At 55.6% G+C, this 22,630-nt stretch overlaps 9 protein-coding genes across 9 annotated transcripts; 2 read left to right on the plus strand and 7 right to left on the minus strand.

The window, feature by feature from the left end:
• Positions 1–19: 19 nt before the first annotated feature.
• On the minus strand, positions 20–1,742 carry L226DRAFT_504573 (terpenoid synthase). Its single transcript, XM_067677991.1, has 7 exons — positions 1,707–1,742; positions 1,464–1,643; positions 804–1,414; positions 718–747; positions 650–655; positions 404–596; positions 20–351 (listed from the first exon to the last, which is right to left on the minus strand). Exons 2-7 carry the CDS (start codon positions 1,593–1,595, stop codon positions 286–288), a joined length of 1,038 nt encoding a protein of 345 aa, XP_067538583.1. The 5' UTR covers positions 1,596–1,643; positions 1,707–1,742; the 3' UTR covers positions 20–285.
• Positions 1,743–2,941: 1,199 nt separating this feature from the next.
• L226DRAFT_339184 (uncharacterized protein) lies at positions 2,942–3,514 on the minus strand. Its single transcript, XM_067674063.1, has 3 exons — positions 3,284–3,514; positions 3,201–3,230; positions 2,942–3,034 (listed from the first exon to the last, which is right to left on the minus strand). The coding sequence occupies exons 1-3, from the start codon at positions 3,454–3,456 to the stop codon at positions 2,989–2,991; spliced, it is 249 nt and encodes an 82-aa protein (XP_067538584.1). The 5' UTR covers positions 3,457–3,514; the 3' UTR covers positions 2,942–2,988.
• An 813-nt stretch (positions 3,515–4,327) lies between these two features.
• On the minus strand, positions 4,328–5,303 carry L226DRAFT_458914 (terpenoid synthase; the record flags this gene model as incomplete). Its single annotated transcript, XM_067675478.1, has 3 exons — positions 4,328–4,384; positions 4,458–4,698; positions 4,861–5,303. Coding segments are annotated over 3 exons (741 nt in total), but the record flags the coding sequence as incomplete, so codon positions are not given.
• Positions 5,304–6,102: 799 nt separating this feature from the next.
• Positions 6,103–7,641, minus strand: L226DRAFT_568982 (terpenoid synthase; the record flags this gene model as incomplete). Its single annotated transcript, XM_067684233.1, has 8 exons — positions 6,103–6,183; positions 6,254–6,446; positions 6,514–6,519; positions 6,583–6,612; positions 6,668–7,290; positions 7,342–7,419; positions 7,472–7,517; positions 7,577–7,641. The coding sequence occupies 8 exons, from the start codon at positions 7,639–7,641 to the stop codon at positions 6,103–6,105; spliced, it is 1,122 nt and encodes a 373-aa protein (XP_067538586.1).
• A 1,275-nt stretch (positions 7,642–8,916) lies between these two features.
• L226DRAFT_532763 (mitochondrial carrier) lies at positions 8,917–10,619 on the minus strand. Its single transcript, XM_067680325.1, has 9 exons — positions 10,426–10,619; positions 10,358–10,373; positions 10,264–10,286; positions 10,052–10,200; positions 9,877–9,998; positions 9,670–9,828; positions 9,446–9,614; positions 9,199–9,385; positions 8,917–9,144 (listed from the first exon to the last, which is right to left on the minus strand). The coding sequence occupies exons 1-9, from the start codon at positions 10,529–10,531 to the stop codon at positions 9,089–9,091; spliced, it is 987 nt and encodes a 328-aa protein (XP_067538587.1). The 5' UTR covers positions 10,532–10,619; the 3' UTR covers positions 8,917–9,088.
• Positions 10,620–10,648: 29 nt separating this feature from the next.
• L226DRAFT_339268 (HET-domain-containing protein) lies at positions 10,649–12,690 on the minus strand. Its single transcript, XM_067674064.1, has 3 exons — positions 12,560–12,690; positions 10,862–12,507; positions 10,649–10,834 (listed from the first exon to the last, which is right to left on the minus strand). The coding sequence occupies exon 2, from the start codon at positions 12,505–12,507 to the stop codon at positions 10,963–10,965; it is 1,545 nt and encodes a 514-aa protein (XP_067538588.1). The 5' UTR covers positions 12,560–12,690; the 3' UTR covers positions 10,649–10,834; positions 10,862–10,962.
• A 419-nt stretch (positions 12,691–13,109) lies between these two features.
• Positions 13,110–15,848, plus strand: L226DRAFT_482893 (NCA2-domain-containing protein). Its single transcript, XM_067676987.1, has 5 exons — positions 13,110–13,635; positions 13,695–14,596; positions 14,654–14,857; positions 14,919–15,118; positions 15,193–15,848. The coding sequence occupies exons 1-5, from the start codon at positions 13,230–13,232 to the stop codon at positions 15,500–15,502; spliced, it is 2,022 nt and encodes a 673-aa protein (XP_067538589.1). The 5' UTR covers positions 13,110–13,229; the 3' UTR covers positions 15,503–15,848.
• Positions 15,849–18,001: 2,153 nt separating this feature from the next.
• On the plus strand, positions 18,002–19,985 carry L226DRAFT_532767 (uncharacterized protein). Its single transcript, XM_067680326.1, has 3 exons — positions 18,002–18,060; positions 18,122–18,932; positions 19,000–19,985. The coding sequence occupies exons 2-3, from the start codon at positions 18,450–18,452 to the stop codon at positions 19,705–19,707; spliced, it is 1,191 nt and encodes a 396-aa protein (XP_067538590.1). The 5' UTR covers positions 18,002–18,060; positions 18,122–18,449; the 3' UTR covers positions 19,708–19,985.
• A 32-nt stretch (positions 19,986–20,017) lies between these two features.
• L226DRAFT_568986 (uncharacterized protein) lies at positions 20,018–22,288 on the minus strand (the record flags this gene model as incomplete). Its single annotated transcript, XM_067684234.1, has 5 exons — positions 20,018–20,341; positions 20,406–21,495; positions 21,566–21,781; positions 21,837–21,935; positions 22,248–22,288. 5 exons carry the CDS (start codon positions 22,286–22,288, stop codon positions 20,018–20,020), a joined length of 1,770 nt encoding a protein of 589 aa, XP_067538591.1.
• Positions 22,289–22,630: the final 342 nt, after the last annotated feature.

Genomic DNA, 22,630 nt, shown 5'->3' on the forward strand with positions numbered 1-22,630 from the left:
GCTCTGATCTACGACATGGGCGCGGCGACATGAAGAATTGAGCAACGAAGTCCGAGGCGTACCGTATACCATTACAATGTCAACCCTTATCAGGACAGCCGATACAGCGCAAGTATACACGCATGCCTGATATGGATACCGGAATTGGCTGGGACAGAAACTTCTGGGTGGGTGGGGACTACCGGTGAATAACTCCCTGCGAGCAAGGCGGAGAGAATAAGATTGTTGCTGCCAACCGATTCAGCATCTACTATTCGAGTGCTCTCTTGACTACAACTACACAAGCTAAGCTTGGTAGCCGAGTTCAGCAAGGCGGTAACGCTTCGCCTTCAGCGAGAACTCTAGGTACCCCTGTCAAGTGTCATGAGTGCCGCGCCTCTACGTCGATGGATATGACACCTACTTGGAAATATTTCTCCCACAAGGCAGCCAACTCTGGATCCTGTGACGTCAGGACACTCATCTTGCCAGCCGTTTCAAGCACCTCATTCACCAGTTCGCGCAGAACGTCGGTTGCGGAGGTCTCTTCGGCGGCAGCACGAAGGTGAACGTAATTGTTCGTCTCGCCTGCCAATTCCTCTTTGTAGAACGATAGGCTAGATTGGTGGTCAGGTGTGCAGTAGGGCCGGTATCTATCCAGAATACGCACATGTCGCTGTAAGACGATTACGTTCCATGTCAGCGGCTATGTGTGCAAGTATTGCATATGCCACTCACTTGGTTCCCAAGGTCCAGTGTTCCATGTATCTAGACGCGCCACCATTAGCGTGTACCAAACTTCCAGGAATCGGTGAATAACTCACGGTAGCAGCTGCAGGTAAGATTGTGGGGTGGGCCGCCAGCTGTTCATGAAGACGAAGTGGATGTAGGGAGGGCCGATCCCGGCTCTCGTACGGAGGTAGTACGGGAAACGGGTAGCCGAGGGCTTGATGACCAAGGCCTGAGCCGTGTACTCGACATACATCGCCGTGACTGCATCAAGCGTGCCTGCAATGATCGCGTCGGCACCATACTGCGTCCACAGCTCATGAGCCTGCCGAAGAAGCCCCGCGAGCCGGTTCAGGACCGGGTTGGGTTGCTCCTCTCCCTTGGCGAACCGGCCAGTGAACCTCATAACGGCGTCGAGGTCACGTTCGCCGAGGTCGTCGACATACATGAGACAAGCAGTGTAGAGGGCGATGAAGAAGCGATGTTGGGAAGTGGTGTGGCCGTACGTGGTCTCCGCGTAGACGCAGCTGCCGTCGAGGATCTTCGAGACAACTGCAGGGTTGATGTCGGTAGGCCAAAGTGCGAGCTCTGCTGCGAGCTTAGTACGCAGCTCGACATCGCACTCGCTACCGGGAGACTTGTAGTTGGCATGAGCGAGGAAGTCACGTATGACATCCTTGATATCGGCAAGCGAGTCCATGGGCTTCTGTATGGCAGGGTCAGAATGAAACATATAATAAGCGGCAACGACCTACGTCTTTGATAGCCATTGGATTGGCGTTGAGTCCGTGAATTTGTCGAACCGGTAGTTGGCCGGACTTCCGATATGGGGCGGTAGAGTGCAACCACTGAGGATCGCGGTGACCGATGATGAGCCAATGCGACATCCTTTGATATGCAGCGACGCATATCGTCGACGTCCCCTCAGGCTCAAACTGCAAGTCGAGCATTGCGTCCGGTTAGCTCGTCAAAGTTGTCATCCGTACGTAGCACTTTACCGTTGGCTTCCCAGATCAGATGTCTTGGCCAACGCCACCCGGTAACGCTCAAAGGCCGAATTGTCACTTCAGAAGTGCGCACTCACGGCGACCCACAGCCTCCAGGCTGAGTGTCGTAAGAGGCGCATGATGTACAAGTCCGGAGTTCTCAATGCACCGGCGTCCGTTCTTGAAAGTGAAGCCCCATCGGACCGCCAAAATATGACGCCGAAATTGTTGTATCAGCGCCGGTTGAATTCTATAGTACTAGCAGAGAAGAGTTGCCAGAGAAGAAGAAATGAAACGATGGGCCGCTCATGGTGGTTCAGGACTAAGGCTCGGCCATGGTTGGCTGGGAGAACACGACGTGGCAGGGCCAGCGCTTGGAACTTGCCCGCGGGAGCTGCTGGCACTGGGCCCTAGCATTCATTCAGCTTGTACTATCGACACAACGTTCAACAGCCCACAACACCGGGACCGACGACACTGCGAGTGAATAGTGCGCTAACGGCCAGCGATATTCGGTTCACTGCTAATACTGACATTCTACTTGTGCAGACCGTTCGTCACCAGAAGAGATGGCCCCACTAGCAGCCGCGTCACGCCGCACTGGATGCCCTCAGGCTGGCAGAGACCACCGGCACGATCATGCATGATGCCATGCCATAATTCGGCGGGCGCAACGCCCAGCGACAGGACCAATGGCCGCCCACGAAGAATACGAGCGAGCGACCATAGGCCAGGCTCGTCTTGATGTCGTGGAGATCGGAGTGAGTGACAGACGATACGAGGATCGGAAGCATGGTGACTGCGCTGGCCACTGGCAACGATTCGCCAACGCCCAATGTCCTCATGCATGATCTGACCATAGGGTGCCTTGTACCTTGGGGAATGCGTAGGGGAATGTGTAATCTCGTTTTGTCGCGTCCATCTGGTACGGTCTTCGGACTCCCTCTTCTATTCATTGTCAACGTCTCATATGACACCTTCTCGATGGGGTGCTACGCGCTCGTCCCGTATCTGTCAAACAGGCACTCTGATCTATGGTCGCAAGTACACCACTTTACGCGTATATGTCTACAATGTCTCCTAGATGATATCTATCGGATATAAGATGGAACTCCACGAAGCCCTGCGTGAAAAATGATTAGGTCATCAGTGCTCTACACGCGCTGATAAGACCTCACCATGAGGAAGCTTTCGCAGTTCTTCGACAGTTCTGGTTGGGATTGGCAGAATTCGCGAATTGTCCGGACGCTCTTCAAGTTCTCCTCCACGAGTATTCCTGATACTGGGCTTCTGCTCAGCAGTCGCAGATGGATGTAGTTCTCTTCTCCTGCCAAAGTCTCCTTGTAGAATGAAAGTCTGCATTGAGCGAGCTGTCAGCCTTACGACGTGCTGATAGGAATTAGTTGATGTGGCGACGTACATGTCAATTCAGATTGGCATCCGTGAGTAACAGAGTTCGAAGGTAGACCAATACGGCTGAAATGCCTGAAATGCTGGAATACTTACTTGATCCCGTTGGTAACCGTTTCAAGCTCTCTGCAGCGGACGTCAAAGACTGACGGGAGGTCCGATAGCATAATCGTACTTACGGTATTATATGGAGGTAACCCAGGCCACCCTCAGTCCTCGCCCATTTTTTCGTGAAGTTGAGGTGAATAAACGCGGACGGAGCGCCTGTCCTGTACCGCAACCTACCGGGATATCGGGCAGGGACAGGCGGGACGACAAGGCTCTTCGTACTGAACTCGAAGTACTCGCCCATGAACCCGTCCAGGGTACTGGTCACGATGGAACTGGCGCCAACCCGGGGAAAGTAGTCGTGTGCCGTCGCTAGAAGGGACTGCAACTGCGCAAGGGCAGGCCCGACGGGCTGCCTCTCTCCGCCCACGAAGCGCTGCACGAATTCGCCCACAATATCGCTGTCCTTGTGGCTCAGATCGTCGACGTGCGAGGCATGCGCTGTACATCGCGGCGAAGAGTTGGTGATCCGGGGTCAGATCAGCCCATGATGATAGTTCAGTGGCAACTTCGTGCCTGAGCCTAGGGTTCTGCTTGTTGTGGGGTGCGCGAAAAGGGAGGTCCTGTAAGAACCTTCGTATGATGTCTTTGATGACAGACAACGATTCTTGCTAAAGTGGGACAGCTTTAGTAATTGACAAGGCAGGTTCGTGGAAGTATGAAACACACCGAGCACTGATTGGAATCGCAACGGTCGTTGCCAAATTCCGGTTTGCTGCACGATTCGACCTTTGAGTTACTCAAGGCGGCATTACCGGTCTTGAATTGACATCACTGAGCAACTCCATCAGCCGCCGCTCCCCGCCGGTGGCTAAATTCTGACGTTGGTACTCATCATTGAGGCGCTTGTCGATGACAGAGAGAATGATGCCCTTGCGGGGCCATAGCACGGTCATGGATGCAGGGAAGAAATATCATTGCATCCGGGTGGTTGGATGCGCCACTGCCCAGAAAAAGCATCTTCGAAGCTAGCCGAGGTGTAGACCCGGCACGAGGTGTCTCCGCGTAATTCTGTATCTATATCCATTCACAGGTAAGCATATTGGCTTAACATGCCCATGAAGATGTTGATACGGAGTCCAATCGACAGGTTCATAAAGTATCAACCTGTCCCGTCATGCCATCTCTTCTAGGCGGTACCTTCTCGCATTGAAGTGAAACTCAACATAACCCTTCCAAATGGAAGCATTCAATATTCAGTGGTAAGCGGTAAGAGCGGTTCGCACGAAGCGGCGGCTGACGCACCATCATGAAGCTGTGGCAGATCTCTGTCAAGAATCTAGGCTGTGAAGCGCCAAGCTTCTCAATTTTGCGGACGCTCTCCAGGTTCTCGTCCACGAGTTCCTGCAGCACTACGAACGGAGACTTGTTCTCAGCATTTGCGCGCATGTGGACATAATTGTCCGTTTCTCCTGCCAGTGTCTCCTTATAGAACGAGAGGCTGTATAGAGAGTGCTCAACAAGATTAGGCTGAACGGAGGTAGGGCTCACGCACATGTCGCTATTACCACCACGACTAGTGTCAGTGGGTGCCGTAGGCAAACAGACGGGAGACTCACTTGAACTTGAAGCCGATCGTCACTGTTTCCAGTTCCCTAAAGGCATCGCGAATCAGAGATGCGAACAAAGATGAGGGTGATGTGCTTACGGTAGCATCTGGAGATAACCATAGCCAACGTCCCTCGCCCATTCTTTCGTAAAGTTCATATGTGCATATCCCGCTGCGATGCCGGTCCTGAGACGCAAGTAATAGGTATACCGGGCTGCGAGGGGTTGGACGACGTAGCCCTTCGTGGTGAGCTCGATGTACATGCCGGTGATGCCGTCCAAGGTGCTGCTCACGATCGCATCAGCGCCCACTCGAGGGTAGTACTCGTGTACCGTCGCAAGGAGCTCTTGCAACCGCCTGAGCGCAGGAATGGGCTGCAGCTCTCCGCGCACGAAGCGTTGCACGAACCGCCCGACAATCTCGACGTTCTTGTGCCCGAGGTCGTCGACGTAGGTCAGGTATGCAGTGTACAACGCAACAAAGCGCTGGTGATAGTAGCTCGTGTGGGCGTAGGTGCATTCGGCGATGCCGCATGCAGTGTCTGTGATCTGGGAGATGATATCAGAGGTGAGACCAGCTTCCCATGACACGATCTCCTCCGTGACTTCGCGCCTCAACTCGAGGTTCTGTCGGGTGCCAAGGGAGCGATAGGGAAGTCTCTGTAAGAAACTCTGTATAACGTCTTTGACGGCCAACGACGACGTTCGCTATGCGGTAGCAGTGTCAGCGGTGCACAGAACAAATGATTCGGAGCCGTGGACGTACGGCGTTCTGGTCTCTATTGTCATAGGCTTTGCCGCGGTATTCCAAAGCATCTAGGAACCCGACCTCTAAGCTGCCCGAAGTGGTCTGGCTCGGCTTGAAGTGATCTGGTCAGCCTCTCCCAGCCACATTTTGTCGCACTAGCAACAAGACATACCACATCAGATATTCTGCCATAATACACCTCGGTCATTGTTGATATGATCCTGGAAGTAATTATGGTCTCAGATGGCGACGAAGATCATTCAGGTCACATACCTAGGCTCAACGTTCTGCGCCTGGAATAGTCGTCGCTGGTAGCTGGACTTGGGTTGATATAATCTCCATAAGCGCTTGCAATGACAGAACTAATGAATCTGCGTGCCACGACATAGTAGCAATGGAAGCATGGAAGGAGTTCATTGCAGGTTCTCATCGCTAGTTCGGCATTACAGGAGTAGCACCTTGCTAGCACCGTGACGTTGTGCATTGGAGCTAGGCACCTCTTGAAGATGCGGGGTTAGGTGGGGTTTCGAACTGAGCATAGGTCCACTTCTAAGGTCGAGATTCATGTATAGATCCAGAACGTGTACACCGAATTCAAGCAGACAGATAACGGGTAACGTCCACTACCTCTTCGAGGCGATACCGCCGCGCAACAAGATGAAACTCGATGTAGCCCTGGATAAAGGAAAGCCAACCACGAGCAAGATCAGTCAGAAGACATTCGCTGGAACGGCCGACAACGCACCATGATATAACTGTGGCAAATCTCCGCCAGTCCCTCCTGACAAACAGCCAGCTTCTCGATCTTGCGGATACTTTCCACGTTCTCGTCCACAAGCTCTTTAAACACTTTGAGGGGCGGCTTCCGTTCCGCGGCCGCGCGCAAGTGCACGTAGTTGTCCGTCTCTCCTGCCAACGTCTCCTTGTAGAAAGAGAGACTGATTGATGGACAAGTATCGAGGTCAGCATCGTAAATGAGGGGAGTACGTGAGAGAGCACTCATACATGTCACTGTCAGTTGAATGGTAGTATCAGCACATATTCCGATGGAAGGTAGATTCGAACATTACGCACTTGATACCAACGGTGATAAGTTCCAGTTCCCTGGATGTCGGTGTCAATGAAACATCATGTGGAACGAGGCATAACGGTTGCTTACGGAAGGACTTGTAGATAGAAGTTTCCCGTGGCATCACCCCAGCTCTTGGTAAAGTTGAGATGGGCATACGCGGAGGCAATACCGGCCTTGAGACGCAAATAGAACGGGTAGCGATCGGCCGATGGATGGATAGGAACATCCTTCGTGACAAGCTCAATGTACATCGCAGTGAAGGAGTCGAGCGAGTTCGCGATGATGGCGTCGGCGCTGATGCGAGGGTAGAACTCGTGCAACGTCCCTAGAAGCGTCGTCAAACGTTCGAAGGCGACCATTGATTGGGCCTGTCCACGAGTGAATCGCTGGACGTATTCGCCAAGCACCTCGACGTTGTGCTGTCCAATGTCGTCGGAGTACGTCAAGTACGCGGTGTAGAGAGCCGCGATGAATTGATGTTCATAGTTGGTATGCTTGTAGGCGGTCTCGGCGATGGTGCAGCTCGTATCCGTGAGGCCCTTTACGAAGGATGGGTCGAGACCGTCGTTCCACGAGACTATCTCGGCTGCGATATCCCGTCTCATATCGACGTTCTGGGGCGTCTGAGGAGACCGGTATGAGAGCTGGTCAAGAAAGCCTTGCACGACCGCCTTGATCGTGGCAACCGTTGCTCCGTCTTCGGACTCCTTCTATCGATCAGTAGCTCGCCCACACAAAGCCACCACACAAAGTTCACTCACTTGGCTTGCGCGATCGATCGGGATACTGACAAGTTTGCCTTTGTTCGACGCAATTGCATTGTCACCCTGGATAAACAACTGGTGTCATTGTCAATATAGCTCATGGATAGCGGGTACTTCTGTGACTCACCGACGTATCCCGAGTGACGGTGGTGGCAGCTTCGCGATGAGGGGACCTAGAACAGGGATGAGTACATCATCCGACCCTGCAACTGCCAGTGGTGGTGGTACGCACTGTGCCACTACTCGGGTCCCGGGCAGAAGCTGTGGTTCTCCGGAGTCAGACGAGATGGTAGGCATTCTGGGTGAACGTATGGCGATGAGTGCGGCTGCTGCTTGATGATGATAATGAGGTTCGACTCACCAACGCTCTTATATATCCAGCAGGCCCCGTAAATTCAACAAGTGTAGACAACTACACTGTACCGCTCACCGCCACTCACTGGCACTCGGTGCACAGATTTCCGAGTCCAGAGCGCTCGTATACGGCACGAAGATGATTGAAGAAGAGAAGACCGTGGAGCCCGCTGGCCGTGGTCGGGAGAAGGGTAACCAAGAAGGGAAGGGCATCGCTCCCACCACCATGCGCTTACTTAGGACTTGGACGATTGCACGACTGCACCATGACGGACGGTTCGATCGCAAGCTACGGATATGAAAGTCAGACGGCCACTGTCAAATCCGAGCCCGAACTAGAGGCTTACTTTGACTCGGTGCTTGCGATTCATCCTTCTCGACTTGAGCGCCTCGGATGATATCGCGAGTTGCTCAGACCGTTACTCTGGTGCTGCAAATTGCAAAAGGCCGAGCTCTGGTCGGAGAGATCGCGTTAACATCTTGGGTACCAGCTCCGAGCGGCTCGGACCACGTCGGACATCGCATGCCAGTACTCCGCTGGGAAAAGAGCCATATTGGGAGACGTTTTCGCAAGCATGTTGTGGCCTTGCAGATCTCGGGGGTTTTCAAAGTTCTTAAGAGGTAAATATCTCTGAAATGCACTGGTGAAGCTGAAGGTGAGATGTGGTTTCTGCTCAACGCAAACTTTACCGGTCCGACCCGAAGTCAACGACACCGGCAAGTTCCGCTATCCGGTGAGCGCTTGCCCTGACCCAGCGCTCATAATGCAGACGCCTTAGAATTCATGATTCACACCTCCGGAATCGCTCATCCGACTGAGACCGTCTCTTTCATTTTTCAAGATCAGGGATCTGCAGGGTAGGCTTGCCGCCGGCGCATCCACCGGGTTCGGTCCCGCTCGCTTCCCAGCTTGCGAAGCGACCTCGACCTCGAGGATGTGATCTAGAGGATCAAGTCTACACTCAGTACCTTTGTCACAAATCGTTTTGGCGGCTGGGTTCCCCTGTTCTACAGGTTCTCAAATCCTCCGAACGCGCTCTCCTCTATAGCGCGCAATGGCGACACCGGGCTTTCTCGAGCGGTCGAAACAACTTTCCATGGGGCTCTGGGCGCCGTTGCTGCTTACATCTCTCAATGGATGAGACCGACTTCCTCCCTTGAATGGCCGGGTTGTCTTACAGGACCGTAAAAAGCGGCTACTTCAGCCGTGGGCATCGTCGCTTCTAGCAGAGTCTGGAATCCTCGATGACGTACGAAACACACCTCTCATCTACCACCACAAGCACGAAGTGGAGCAACCACCCTGGCGCACTGCGTCAGCATAGGTGGAATACATAGCAAACATAGTCCGACATCTAGGTTGCGACAGTAAAACAAGCCATCGTTGACCTCATGCCACAGCAGAGTTCTCCTTGTGGATCTCCAAACCAGGTGGGGCGCTCAAAGCTGCACCGATATGAGCAATTTCAGGAGTGAAGGTTATGTTCGCTGAAGACTCACCGTCCTTGATAGCACCGTACAGGAGGAACTGGCCGGAGACAAGGCCAGCGGTCATGATCATCCTGGGACCCAGGCCTGCAAAGAGGCCGCGGAACCCAGCTTGCTTGGCGAGCGCGATGAGACGGTGAGCCATTGAGCCCTCCGGTCCGTGGCCCTTGTTGATTTGCGAGAGCAGGGTGTCGGCAGGCTAGCGCGGTACGACGAATGTCAGGAGACAGTAAAGATTCTGGATAACGAACAGACGCACTTGACTGAGGATCGCCGCAGCGAAGCCTGCGATGATCCCACTTCCAAGACGGATGCCGAACGTGGCCGTGCCGCTCAGAGACCGCTTGGTCTCCTCGGACATGTTACGGTAGGCGAGCTCGTGACAGAACTCGTTCACGGTGAACTGGCCGATCGCGTACGGAATCTGTCTTCAGATAGCTGCTCAGAACGGTGGACTGTTCCTGAGCAAGAGACAAACCATACTTGCACAAAATAGGCAGGAAGCCTGCGTAAAGCCCCGATACACCCTCTTCTCGTGCGAGCCGCGCAAATCCGCTCATGAGGCCCGTAGCGTAGTGGCGCTGCGAGACGAGTCGGATCCGCGTCGCTTCCAGTGGCGTGAGGAGGATATCGGCGAAGAACCTGTGAAAGGTGAGTCGCGTTGCAGTGGTGATCAAGGCTTGGACATACTCTGCAACACTGGACGCTCCGAGGTATATGGCGGTTCGATACTTGACCGCGGTCTCCTGGTCACCCGCGATCTGCACGAATTGCTTCTTCCAAAACTCGTATCCGGCGAACTTGGCGCCACCCTAGCCAGATGAGGTGAGTTTGGTGGTACGGTCGACCGACGGAGCACACGTACTTGTACGAGATATCCGACGGCCGTAGGTCCGAACCCAGTCAGCAACGCAGCAGGTCCTTCTTGGGCGACTATCCTCCTTCCGCCCGATAACAGGGACATGTGCGCCATCTCCGGGTCGACCTGTATACGAGTCTTGACTACATCAATGGCTGGGTGGTTCACGTATGACACCGTCAGCTACGCGCATTGCAGTAGTCGCTCTCGAGACTCACGGGTCATCCCGCCGTGAGTGATACTGCCATATGTGGAGGAATGTATTATTTTCAGCTTACTCACGAACTATGTCAGAATGAAGTCAGTACATACGTGCAACACAATGCGCCTGTGCGTTATGTTAGCATTGGTCTATTCCCCCTGCAACCTTGCGTGCTCACCAGCGAAGAAGAACGAGGAATAATCCTTCGGCGTGAACTGAGGAATCACGAAGGGCGTCTTCGTGGTTCCTCCTTGACGTTTCTCTGCTGCACCAGTACTCGACATAGCAAGAGAGTATGTAACACAGACTCTCTCTAGACTTAGCTGGAACCGAACACTCGAGAGTGTATTGTGGATGGGGGGCAATTACAAGTCTTGCAGTGCGACGGTCTGACCCCGGACCCGGTCAGTGTGTCCTGATACCACTGACGTCATACATCAGGTCGGCCGGCCCGATTGAGCGTTAGCTTAGTAATAGCAGTCTTGTAAGGTACCGTGGCTCGTACAATCTCATCTTGTAAGTATTTGGTTACTTCGAGCTAATACGTATCCCCCGACGGCGCAGATGACTTTCATATGTCGGAAGGTCTCGGGAGTATCTCACTGGGGGCCGACCATCTTGTATATATAATACAATTACAGCTGGTGGAATACTGTTGTCTGTAATCACAAGAGAGACGTACAACATCGCGGGATTCCAACTGGTAAGCGATGTACTACCACGGGAGCATACGTAGTGGGCGCAAACGAACACCGGTGGCCATCAAAAGGGCGGTGATCGCTACCACAGCGATGAATAGCAAGGCAAAACTGCAACAGAAGTAGAGTAAAGCTGTTGAAAAGTCCTGAAGCAGCCGGGGAAACAAGCCGCCCCGAGCTGTCGAGGGAGCTTCCATGTCAAACATACTGCGAAGCACTACATCGGCTGTCGGGGAGCTGTTGTCTATCATGGGCGTATCGGACCGGGAGGCAAGGGGCGGGCGGTGGACGACGACGACGTCCACAAGGGTAATACCGCGGCTTGGATACCGCTGCAAGCGGACTATGCGAGTGTATTGCTCCTCTCCTGGGGTGCTGCGCTCGAGACGAATGGCAGACAGGGGGCTCCATGACGATGACCGCAGCATAGAACGATATCTCGCTCGGACTGCGTTCCATCCCACGGTGCCAACTGTGTGGACGTCTCCTTCGGGGCACTTCTTCAGCACGAGGGCCAGGAGCTGTCCATGCTCGTCCATACAAGCCAGAATGGCGAGGGAGTAGGCCGCGCCAACCGATAGAAGAGGGAACATGGTGCGTAAGCCGCGAGAGGTAGGGATGTACCAGGTTGGTGGGGTGGCGACATGTATGCGATGCATAAGGTCGTCCTGAGATATCGCTGTCACTTGGGCGGAGTACGCGAACGCTGCAGGGGATGCGGCAAGCAGCGAATTCCGCGAGTCGTCGTACTCGTCACCATCCAAGGAACTATGTCCGGTATCCCAGACGAAGATCGTCTGGTCCGGAACCTGCTTGAGGATCTCCTCTTGGAGCCGACCGAATGCTAGCGCGCCCTCGCCATAGATAGCCGGCATGTTGACCCCGAAGATACCCATCAGCGAGTACGCCTCATCCTCCTTGCGTGTCGTGACGCGCCTCGCTGCCCAGGACATGCGCCGCGCAACGGTAACAGAGGAGAGAGAGATCGTATGGTTGAGCACCTCTTGATCGACTCCTGTCACCTCCTCGATCACGCCGGCTAGCTCGGTCTTCGTCCCAAGGGAGTTCCATGTTGAGGAGATGAAGACAACGACGAGGGGAGCGATGAGTTCTTGGAGAGTCCAACCACGAGTGTGCCAACAACTCCTGCGGAAGGTCGAGTGGGGACGACGAGGGTCCTCGTCCGTGTCGACGTCGTGGAGGAATGCGTAGCAGACAGTGGAGAGACTGTACCACGTGTACATGGAATTAATGGCCTCCGAGAGTTCCGCGCTGCTCGTCTTGTCGATGCAACAGGAGTCAAGCCAGAGAAGGTCGAAGCCGTTCGCGAGCGCGAACGCGCAAGAGTCGCGGATCTTGGGCGAGGCTCTCTGAAGGACGGTGTCCATGGGCAGTTCAGGGTTCAGTGCTCGCTCGGTGCGCACGTCGTCCTGAAGCCTGAGGAGATCTTGGTATGACTGTTCTCCATCGGGTGACCATACGTGCGATAGGATGGAGAATCGGAGAGTAGATGGATCATTGACCCAAACGAAGTCCCCGGTCCGTGTATCTAGGAGACGCATCTATGCTCTTGAAGTTAGTCAAGGCGCGAATATTGAGATGGACATGACTCACAACGTAGTGTGGGGGAGCGAAGCAAGTCGGATATGAAGAGTGTGCCTCCTACTCGAGACAGTGATATATAACGGGGTATCACAAGGGGGGATAGCATCATCCACAGCATCCCGACGAACCAATCATCTCTATAGCGACACCGCGGTAAGGACCTAGGGTGCGGAGAGGGTTCGTTTCCGTCCTACGCCATCAGTCGAGCTGTGTGAAGCCACTAGTACTGAAGCGATAATTATTAATATGTGCACAGTTCATCGCCTCGCGTATCAGACTCTGCGCGTAGTATCGAGGCTGTCCTTTAGCACTGCGTTGCAACGGCCTTGACATTCGCGGAGTTTTTGCTGCGTGTAAACTGTCGATCCGAAGGTCAGCATACATAGCCTGAGCAGCGCTGCAGTATGATTCAAGAATCAATATTCAATACAGTACTCAATATTTGGTGTTCAAAGTGCCGGAGATTCCCTCCGCGACGTCGAGGTGGTACGGTGGTGGAAGAGATGTACTCCAAATTGGATAGGACAGCGTACTTGCGGGCGCTCCGCCGCGCGCATGACGCAGGAGGCGCGAACGACGTCGTCCTCACCGTCCTCAACGCCGCAGACGTGATCCTCGGCACTCTGCAGCACCCTCCTTTCTTACACGCCGCGATGAACTGAGCTTGCTACCTCGCACCATGTCCACCTTCGTTTCCCACATAGTCGCCGACCTCTCGGTGAAAACCGTCCCAGCAACCGCGCCGACGCCGAATAGCGAGGGAGTTCAGATCTCTTCTGCACACTCCAAAGAAGCTCTACGCAGCCTTTTCGTCAAGCTTGAACAATCCAGATCCCCCGACGCGTTGCGAGAATGCATAGAGGCGCTGCAGAACCTTGAGTACAACCAGCAGCTCCTCTCTGCCGGGCTAGCGGACGGAGAAGAACACGCGTTGAGACGTGCAATTCTTAGCAAAGTCGCTGTCGAGCTCTATGCACAAGCTTTGACGACGTTCTTGGACGAGGCCAGCGAGGCGGAGAGAGAGTTAGAGTGGTGGAGCGACTTGGGTCGGTCGAGGAGACAAGTAGCCTATTACCTGTTGCAAAGTGAGTTGTCCCTCCTCCGTCTTTACGTTGTGAACTGACAAATATGTCGAATGCTGTAGCCCTTCCGATACGTGTTGCGGCCGTGTCGAAAGTTGTTCTCTCGACGTTGCGGACGCACAACATCCCTGTACGACTTTCCACTTTCAAACCGTCCTCGTTGCGCCGCCTCTTCCCATCAAACAACACCCTTCGCCCGAACACCTTGACCCTCGCGTTGTTCCCTCATCTCCACTATCAGCCCTACAGTATTGCCCTGACATCGCCGGGGTCGACCAAATTATCCATCTCTTCATCACCAACGCAAACAGCCACCTCTGCTTACAGCGCGTTCGTGCATACACTATATGGTGTAGCACGGGTGTGCAGCACGGTCGCGACCCTTCCTGTCGATCTCGCGAGAGGCGAATGCGCGTTCAAGCAAAAGGAGCTGACGCGCATTCGCGATGAGCGCGCCGAAGTGCTAGGCATGCTCGTCGATCTGCGCGACAAGCTGTCTGCAGCCTTGGAGGCTCCGGACAGCAACGAGTCCCTCTTCACGCTCGCGCAGTTCGCGCACTACCTGCAAGCGATTATCAACGGAGAGGAGACAGCTCCTTTTGTCGAAGACGTCTCCCCAGGACGCGTGCTCGAGTCTCTGGCAGTGCTCGCGAGCCTTACGCTACCGTCGCATCGATCGCTGCACAACGCCGATGTGAGGATTGGGAACCTGGCGCGCCCTTCGCGGCTCACTCTGGTGTGGCCTCAACTTGTGCTCCTCCCGCCACTCGTGCTGTATGCGATCCGGTCGGCGTACGCCTCGCGCGCGTCCTTGGAGGAGTTCGTGCAGGACGCTGTGGATACGGCGAAGGGGTTCTGGGAAGACTGGATCCTGGCGCCGTTGCGTGATATTGTGCATACCGTGCGGGCAGGAAGGGACGAGGGCGTTATCGTCACCAAAGAGAGCCTGCGGGCGGACCTGGACGTAAGTTCCGTTCTCGTTCATCTGTTCGCGGGCCGCTGAAGATGCTGTCGCTTCCAGTCTCTGGAAAGGATGACGCTTGCCTTGGCGCAGGAGAAGCTAAACTACGCACCTCCTCAACTTCAGGCGCTCTCTCGACAGGTACAGACGGGGGATCTGACCGCGGTCATGCAGATCTACGAAGAAGACATCAAGAGCCCGCTCAAGTCGGCGGTTCAGGGTACGCTGCTGCGGTCTTTGTTCATCCAAGTGCAGAAGGCGAAGGTCAGTCCAGGTTCTTCGACACGATCCGCGCCGCGGCGTTGACCTATTCCTGGGTATTTAGGTCGACATCAACCAGGCACTGGCCGGGATAGACAAGCTGCTCAAGTCACAGGAGCTGACATTCGCGTTCGTGGGCGTCGCGCCGGCGCTTGCCATCGTCTATGGGTTCGTGGGTTATCTCCGCAACGTATGGTCCGGTGGGAGGGGACGCGGACGCTACGGTGGTAAGGCGAAGCGCAGTAGCGTCTGGCTGACCATGAGGTATGTCTTCCACTCTTCTCTTTCTCTGCGTTCGTTGCGCCGTGATGCTGACTCTCCCTCCTTGCGTGTTCCAGACGACTAGAGCGCCTGCTCGTTGCGCAGCCCGCATCGCACCACCACCGGTCTCACCCTGTGCCTTCAATGCAGAAGACTGTTGTGACTGTCTCGCCGCTCACATCCGGACTCGTGTTGTTGTCGGTCACGCACCTGCGGCAGTATGCGGAGACGACCTTGCCGGCAAACTCCCGCCTGCGCGAGGGTTTCTTGGAGGACGTCGCGGACTTGGAAGACCCCAGCCTTGGTCGGTTGGAGAAGCTGCGCGTTTTGGACAGGATGTGGCGGTCGTGGGGGGAGCCCCTTGGATGGAACCGGATCGCTGCGTGAACGCAACTCTCAAGCCTTGACGTTCATGGACTCGGACAACGACAGGCGGAAGTGCACAACTGTATTATACTGCACTAGACCTCGCATCATAATCTCATCGTCCCGCTCTCGACTGTAGGCTGTCTGGCAGCCCGAGCGCGCGAGCGATTGTGGGATGGTTGATCACATGGGCAGTGACGGTGCGTCTCCTCGTTCCTCTTCTTGCTACTTATCGTTGTTGTATGCGTTAAGGAACGTTATACACCCTGGGCCTCCGCGAGCTGGCACATTTCTACCACTGCATACTTACACGCGACTAGCAGCATAGGCGTCGGCACGCCATGTCTTCTGAATCTTACTCGACGACGATTTAGGCCCGTACCTTCGGAGGCCCAACTCGCGGACGGCGACTGTCCCTGCTCAGCGCAGTCCTCATCCCTTTCCCAGCTGGCCCTCCCACCTCTATTCCCTCCTTCGAGCACGCGGTTAGTTACATGACGTGGAAGCATGTTTGCCAGCGACGCTGACAACTATTCGGACCCGACGCGTCCTTACGTCTCTCCCGTCCTTATAGCTCTATCCGAGGCTCTCGTATCCTTGCTTTTCCCCACCATCTTCCTCGCCATTGCTACTCCTCGAACTCGCTGTTCTCGGTCGGACTTAGGCTTGCTCTTCGACAAGCCGCTCTTATTGCTCGGCCCTTTCGATCCTCACGCTTGTCCGCCCATTCTGTGACTGTACAGGAAGGAAAAGCGATCAGAGAACCACTGAAACGCTATCAGCGACCCTCATGCTTGCTTGCGCCCTCTCCCATGACTCGGACCTCCCTTCGGCCAGCTCGCCCAAAGGTCTCACCTCCAACACGTCCGTTGGAGGAACTAATAGCAATAGCGAGGCTGGCGACGACGACGGCGAGCCAGTCAAGGTCTTCGCACGATAGGCCGGGTATGCCGGGAGACAAGAGAGTCTAAAGAGAACCCACGTCTACTCGACGTCTATCCCGCCAGAGAGACCTATGAGGCTAGGGATGAGAGTCCGAGTCCTGGCCTGAACTCCAGCGTGGTATTCGGCTCCCGAGGCGGACTCCGACGTGTAAGATACCTACGACGCGCACGTCGTCGGAGCGATCACGAGGGTGGTAGGGTGGAAGGGGAGAAAGCTCGTCCTGGAGATCAAGAACAAATGTGCGGTCAATAGCGTGAGATTGGCGAGAATCACATTGAGCGTTTTGAACGGGGTTCATTGCGAGCATTCGATGGGGGCAATGGAAAGGTACTGTACAAATTGTATAACCTTGGCATTTCGTACTCTACCAACCCAAATATGCCCGTGTGTCTTCTCATCGGTTTTTCTCGTATGAGAAAAAGGCGAGGAAAAGGCAGGCTTTCCTTGGCTTTCCCCCGCCTTTTCTCCCATTTGGGACGTGGAAAGGACGCTGTTTCCTCGCCTTTTGCCTACACAGGAAAATTCGACGAATAGGTGTCCTCGTGGCGCTCCTTTTCCTTCACTTTTCCCCGGCAGAGAATCTGGCATTGCCCGCCGTGTGAGTGAGAGATGCTGCAGGCGCCCGATCTCACGTGATTGGCGCGTCACTCGACCGTGGTCTAGACTCCAATCTGAGGCCCTTCTAACCGTAGCCATACCGAGTAAATAGCCAGGGATTCTGACATGGAGTACTCAGATCCACTATTCATGTGCATCCCGCGTAGCGAGCAACCTCGGCACTGACGATACATATATTTCGCGTACCCCGACGGTGGTTGGTAGCCTCGTGTTCCTTGATGGGGGTATTATGTAGCGCTGGCGCTGGCGGGCGGTCACCAGTTCTTGTCGTGTGCCACCGTCGACCACCTGTCCAACAGTCCATCTAACACTCGGCGACTTGGTTGGACTGCAGCCACCACCTCAACAGCGACTTCTCCAACATGTATTACATCGGAACGCGGGGCCCGAGGGCCGTTCTCAATCTCGTCAACGGCGACTTGGACTTGGGAAGGGCGCTGTCTGACGAGTGAGAATATACCGCAGCTGCGAGCGAGGCACTCATCAAGCTCTGCCAGGTGACCCGAGCGTTGTCGGTGTCTTGACACACTTGCGACACATCCCGTTCGGGGCTCGGGCCACCGGGCGCATTCTCCGAGGTGTATGCATTGTGTTGGTCGCATCGAGTGCCCCTTGCTGCTGGGGCTCCAAGACACCGCCCCACTCGGGTGCGGCTGGGGGGAGAGTATTCCTGGATCTGCTCTCGCGCAGTGGGAAGAGTGTGGGGAAGGCTGCTTCGCGCGGTGTTGGCCCTTGCCCCCATCAGCGATTTAGTCCCCGCCTAGTGGTCCTCGCTGGGTCTTCCCCACACTTCTGCTAACCTTGGCTGCCGCTGCGCCCTTCTGGCTTGTTCGCCGTGCGAGAGCCCGAGCCAGCTGACGCAGTAGCGTCTATCACCCAGCGCACGCTATCAAGCCACGATAGAGCTGAAATAGAGCCCCAGGCCACGCTCCCTCGCCTCCAGCTGGCGCAACGCCTCCACCTCCTCCTACGTACTCGCCTCTCGCCCTCCCGACAGCGGCACCTCTCGCATCCTCCTTGGCTCAGTAGGTGAGCATGCTGAGACGACTGCGCCCGCGCTCCGAGGACTGAACGTACCCGTTTGGGATCCACCAGGTTCTCCGGCTGCGCTTAGTCAACCAACATCAGCCTCGTACATCCCCGACGCGCCCCCGACCGGCGACGAGCTTAGGCATACGCAGACCCCCGCTGACGAGTCCAGTACGTCTCCGGTGCCGTCGCGTCCTCGCTTCCGCTCATCTTTGGTCTCCTCCGTTCCTCCGGCTTCACCAACAGCCATATAAAGCCTACCCGCCCGCCCACGCGACCCCCTACCGATTACTTCACTTTGACTCTCCCGGATATTCCTTACGACCTCGCATCCGCGCAAGCAATTCTTCTAGCCGTTTAAGCCAACGCAGACAGAATGCCGGTCCCCACCGAGGTTTCGACGACCCTCAGCTCCCACTCGTATCCAAGCTCCCTTCCGCAAATTGCGACCCAGGATCTCCAGCGCGGATCCCCCACACCGAAGTTCGAAGTCGAGAAGCCACGCGGCCGACGGCGATCCATTTCGCCTATTTCCTCGTCGTCCAGCACGATGCCCTCGTCCTCGAAGACGATGTACTCCCCGCCGCCGCTCACATGGCGCAATGCTTTCCAGGACGCGAAGGCTGGAATCCACTACACCAAGGATACGTTCCCTTCGTCGACGTTCCTGCCCCCGCCTTTCTCGCGCGAGCCTGTCTCTGTCGAGCCGGGCGACCGCGTTGAGATTCTGGAGGAGATCGACGAGTACGCTGTGCGCGTGCGGGTGCTTCGCACGGGGGCAGTAGGCTTGATCCCCATTTGGAACACGGAAGGCGCCCTGGAGAGACTGACTAGGATCAATACAGCATTCAACGAAGCAGTACGTACCTCCCCGGTCGCTATATACACTCTGAACTCCGACTGACCGCTTCCCCTGATGTAAATAGGCCACATGCCCAGTCGAAGCACGCGCAATGCGTCGCTACAGCGAGTCGGCCGCGACGAGCCCGGCGAGCAGCGGGAACAGCGATAGTGGCAGCCCCACCTCTCCCACCGACATCTCCCTCACGCACATCCACGCACGTTGCATCCCGTACGCGACGCGCGTCCGCTTCCCAGACTACTACGGCATGTCGAGCCCGTTCAGCGACGACGACTCGGATGACTCGGATTCCCCCCTTTCTCCGCCCGATCATGCGCATACACACACACACGCCCACGCCCACGAGCGCGGGAGGGCGGCACGCCCGGCCGTGTACGAGGCGCAGCCCCAGACGATCGAGAAGGGCGGCATCGCGGACGTGCAGTCTGCGTCCGCTTCCGAACACTCGCGGTCCGAGTCGGGCGGGAGGAGGAAGTCGGTGAACTTTGCGGCGGAGGAGAAGCCGCAGGTCGTGTTCCGATACCCGTCGGAAGAACTTGTGGGCGCGTTCTTGGGCGACAAGATGGACGGCGTCGACGGGGCCGTTGAGGAGAGCGAGGATGACGACTCGGAGGAGTGGTGGTGGCAGGGGTGGGAGGAGGCGTGTGAGGATGAGGAGCGCGATGCAGCAGGGGAGGCTGCAGAGAGCGGAGGTGCGGGTGATTCGGCCAGGAAGTTGGAGACGGTCGAGGAGGAGGTGTCTCCGTTCATCTTCTTCGAGGACGACGCGTGACCTGTCCTGTTTGCCATCCTCTGTCCTCTTCCTTTCCTTCTAACTATCGAGGCCGCCAGGGTTGCGACTTGGAGGGTGGGAGGGGTGCAGGAAAAGCCTACTGAGGTGCCTTCAAGTGGCATCGCCAGTATATGATATCTCACGCATGGTACGACTCGGACATCGAACGCTTACTCGGTCTCGGTTTGGCTTGTACAATCATGGTTTTCGGAGCTAGTTGTTGTATACTACATGTATCCATACGTATTTATACCCTAATAAATCGCATTACATCGTACGATAACCAGGAGGAACTTCGAATCATGGAAAGTCATCGGCGAGCCTCGCGATGCTCGAGGTACTGGGCCACTCTCTCCTTACCATCGCCAACGGTATGTACGGAGTAGATGGCCCAGCGCGGCCATGCGTTGTCGGGGGTAAGGAACGCTATAGTGCGCACTGAGGGCGCAAGCATGCACGCAAGCGCAGTGGCTTCGTCAAGGAGCTTATTCGTGGCGTACCATTCATGTTGCTCGTCGACAAAGTATCTCGCCCTCCGCGGGATCCGGATGGCGTCCGGGTAGTCCCTGAGGTCTGCGTGGACGTATAGGGAGCGCAGTTGCTTGAGTGCCGCGCATGCGCTACCCAAAGTTTCCTAAAAAAAGACATAGATCCATTAGTCCAACTGGACGCTTCCGAAAGAGAGAGGAGAGGCAGACCAATTTCCAAGAAGGTTCAGCGGACGTGTCCTCTGGACGAGCTCGATGAACCTCCAGCTCAGTGAGAGAAGGAAATGCGGAGGTGATGAACTGCAGCAGGGCATCCTCGTCTGCGTCGACAAGGTACTCTACATGCAAACACGCCAGATGGCCCGCGACATCGCTGCATGCTCGAAGCACGCGTAGCATGGTGGACGACGGCAGAGGCGGCGCTTTACGCAGACGTTGCCAGGCAGACATCGACATCTGCCCGTTCTTCCGGTAGTTGTCGTAGGACTGGGTTGGCCAGCTGTGCAGTGAGAGGCTCCGGATGGACGGCGGAAGATGGGAGAAGATGTAGTCGTCGGGACTTGGGTGCGAGAGGGTGAGATGCTCCAAGACGGGCCATGGAAAGGGAGCTGCGTGCCCCACGGGCCACAGAATACCGCGGTGCGTGAGCTCGAGGTTGAGAGCTCGGAGGTTGGGCATATTGACGAAAGAAAGAGCTATGAATGGCGAGGAAGGGGTGTCACTCTGGTGTTCGCCTTGGATGGTGAGTTCGCGGAGGAGAGGCCAGTGCGTCTCGATAAGAGTGTCGAAGGGGGCGTAGATACTAGGAAGGCGGAGTGTCGAGAGAGATGGAGCAAGTCTGCGTAGGATCGTTGAGAGCGCTTGACTGGCGAAATCTGCCGGATAGCCGGGAGGGACCCCAGCCATGCCGACCTCATACACGAACGATGTGAGGGGAGCAAGTCCTTCGTCACTGGCCTGAGTAGGAAGGGGCTGCGTATCTGCGACGTGGACATCATCAGAGCCTGGCCAGAAGATGACATGATTGACCATCTTGAACTTGCGCAGGTGTGGGATGGAGAGGATGCCCTCGAGCGCAGCCAACGAAATGTCGGAGACATTGTCCCGTCCAGTGTACAAGCAGATGGACTGCAAGCTTTGCATGTTGCGCAGTATGGAATGTGTGAGTAAGCCGTCGTACATGATCCCTAGCTCAGGGTTGGGCGTGTATTCGATAGGGCCCTTAGGATATGTTATGGGTCCCCAGCTCCCAACCAGCAGGAGTTCTTTGTGTGCGCATGCATTTCTCAGACGCAAATATCTGCGAATTACAGTCAGCACGTATGTCGACGACGTTACAGCAGCCTGAGCGCCACAAGCTCGTCTCGTACCTGATGTGTGGCCACACACATGAAGGCGGTAAACGCTCCAGGGTGTCCAGGGTGATGGCATAATACAGCCCAAGGGAGCATTCTCTGAAGATGTATGGTTTGCAGAGACCGTGCATGTGAGTGCAGGTACGGGACAGTGCATCCAGGTCGTGCATCTTGGGGGTGCCAACCATCTCAATGATGATCAGAAGCACGTCGTTGCTCAGCCGGAGGAGGCTATATATACCAACGCTTGAGCTACCCGCACTAAGGCACATACACAGCTACTTACGGAGGAAGCTGCGCTCCAGGATGATCTTTGCTGAGCAGCGAAACCTCGCCGGCTTTCGACGAGGTGAAGGCTGCCCCGCTGGCATCGACTCGATCCGGGCTGCAGTGTGCATCATTTGACGTGTGCATGGAATTCAACGATCGGTTATACAGCTGCGTATGCGACCAGCAGTGAGAGCAGTCTAATTAATCCGATGAGTGAGGCTCGAGGAGAACGAGAATGACGGTAGCCTTATCGGATGAACTCCAAGTTAAAGTAGGCGCCTATGCGATGAACGATCGAGATCTGGGATATACCGGACGCCGAACGGTCACAAGGACTTGGCACTAGGTTTATATTATATACTAACATGCGCGGACAGGACTACTACCTTCGATGGCTTAGAAAGTAGCAAGGACAGCATGCACGTACTACGCGAGCGGGGTGAAGGAATTGATCTCTGCTGTGAACATAGTCGAGGAGCTATATCGCGGGTAGGAGCGGAACAGGCGAAAAAGCCCGGGAGGATATTGTGCAGGACCTCCAACAGCGTCACCCCACAAAGATCTTGGAGGCCAGAATCCTGGCATTCTGAGAGGACGTGCATTTTGTTCTTGAGTGACACTCAGAGAGCGTCAGTTGGGGTCGAGTCCTAAGATGACCGTCATGAGCCATGGGCACATCGTGTGCACAGTTGTGCGCCATAGCATCAAGGATTTGGTTTCGAAGTGCTGTAGCAGCAGAGAGAGCAGGGAAGAGAGTGGAAGGAGGTACGCATTGCAGGACAAGACAATACCTGAGATTCCGCCGCTGGG

This window comes from Lentinus tigrinus, assembly GCF_003813185.1.
Source record: "Lentinus tigrinus ALCF2SS1-7 unplaced genomic scaffold L226scaffold_6, whole genome shotgun sequence".
Classification (NCBI taxonomy): Eukaryota; Fungi; Basidiomycota; class Agaricomycetes; order Polyporales; family Polyporaceae; genus Lentinus; species Lentinus tigrinus.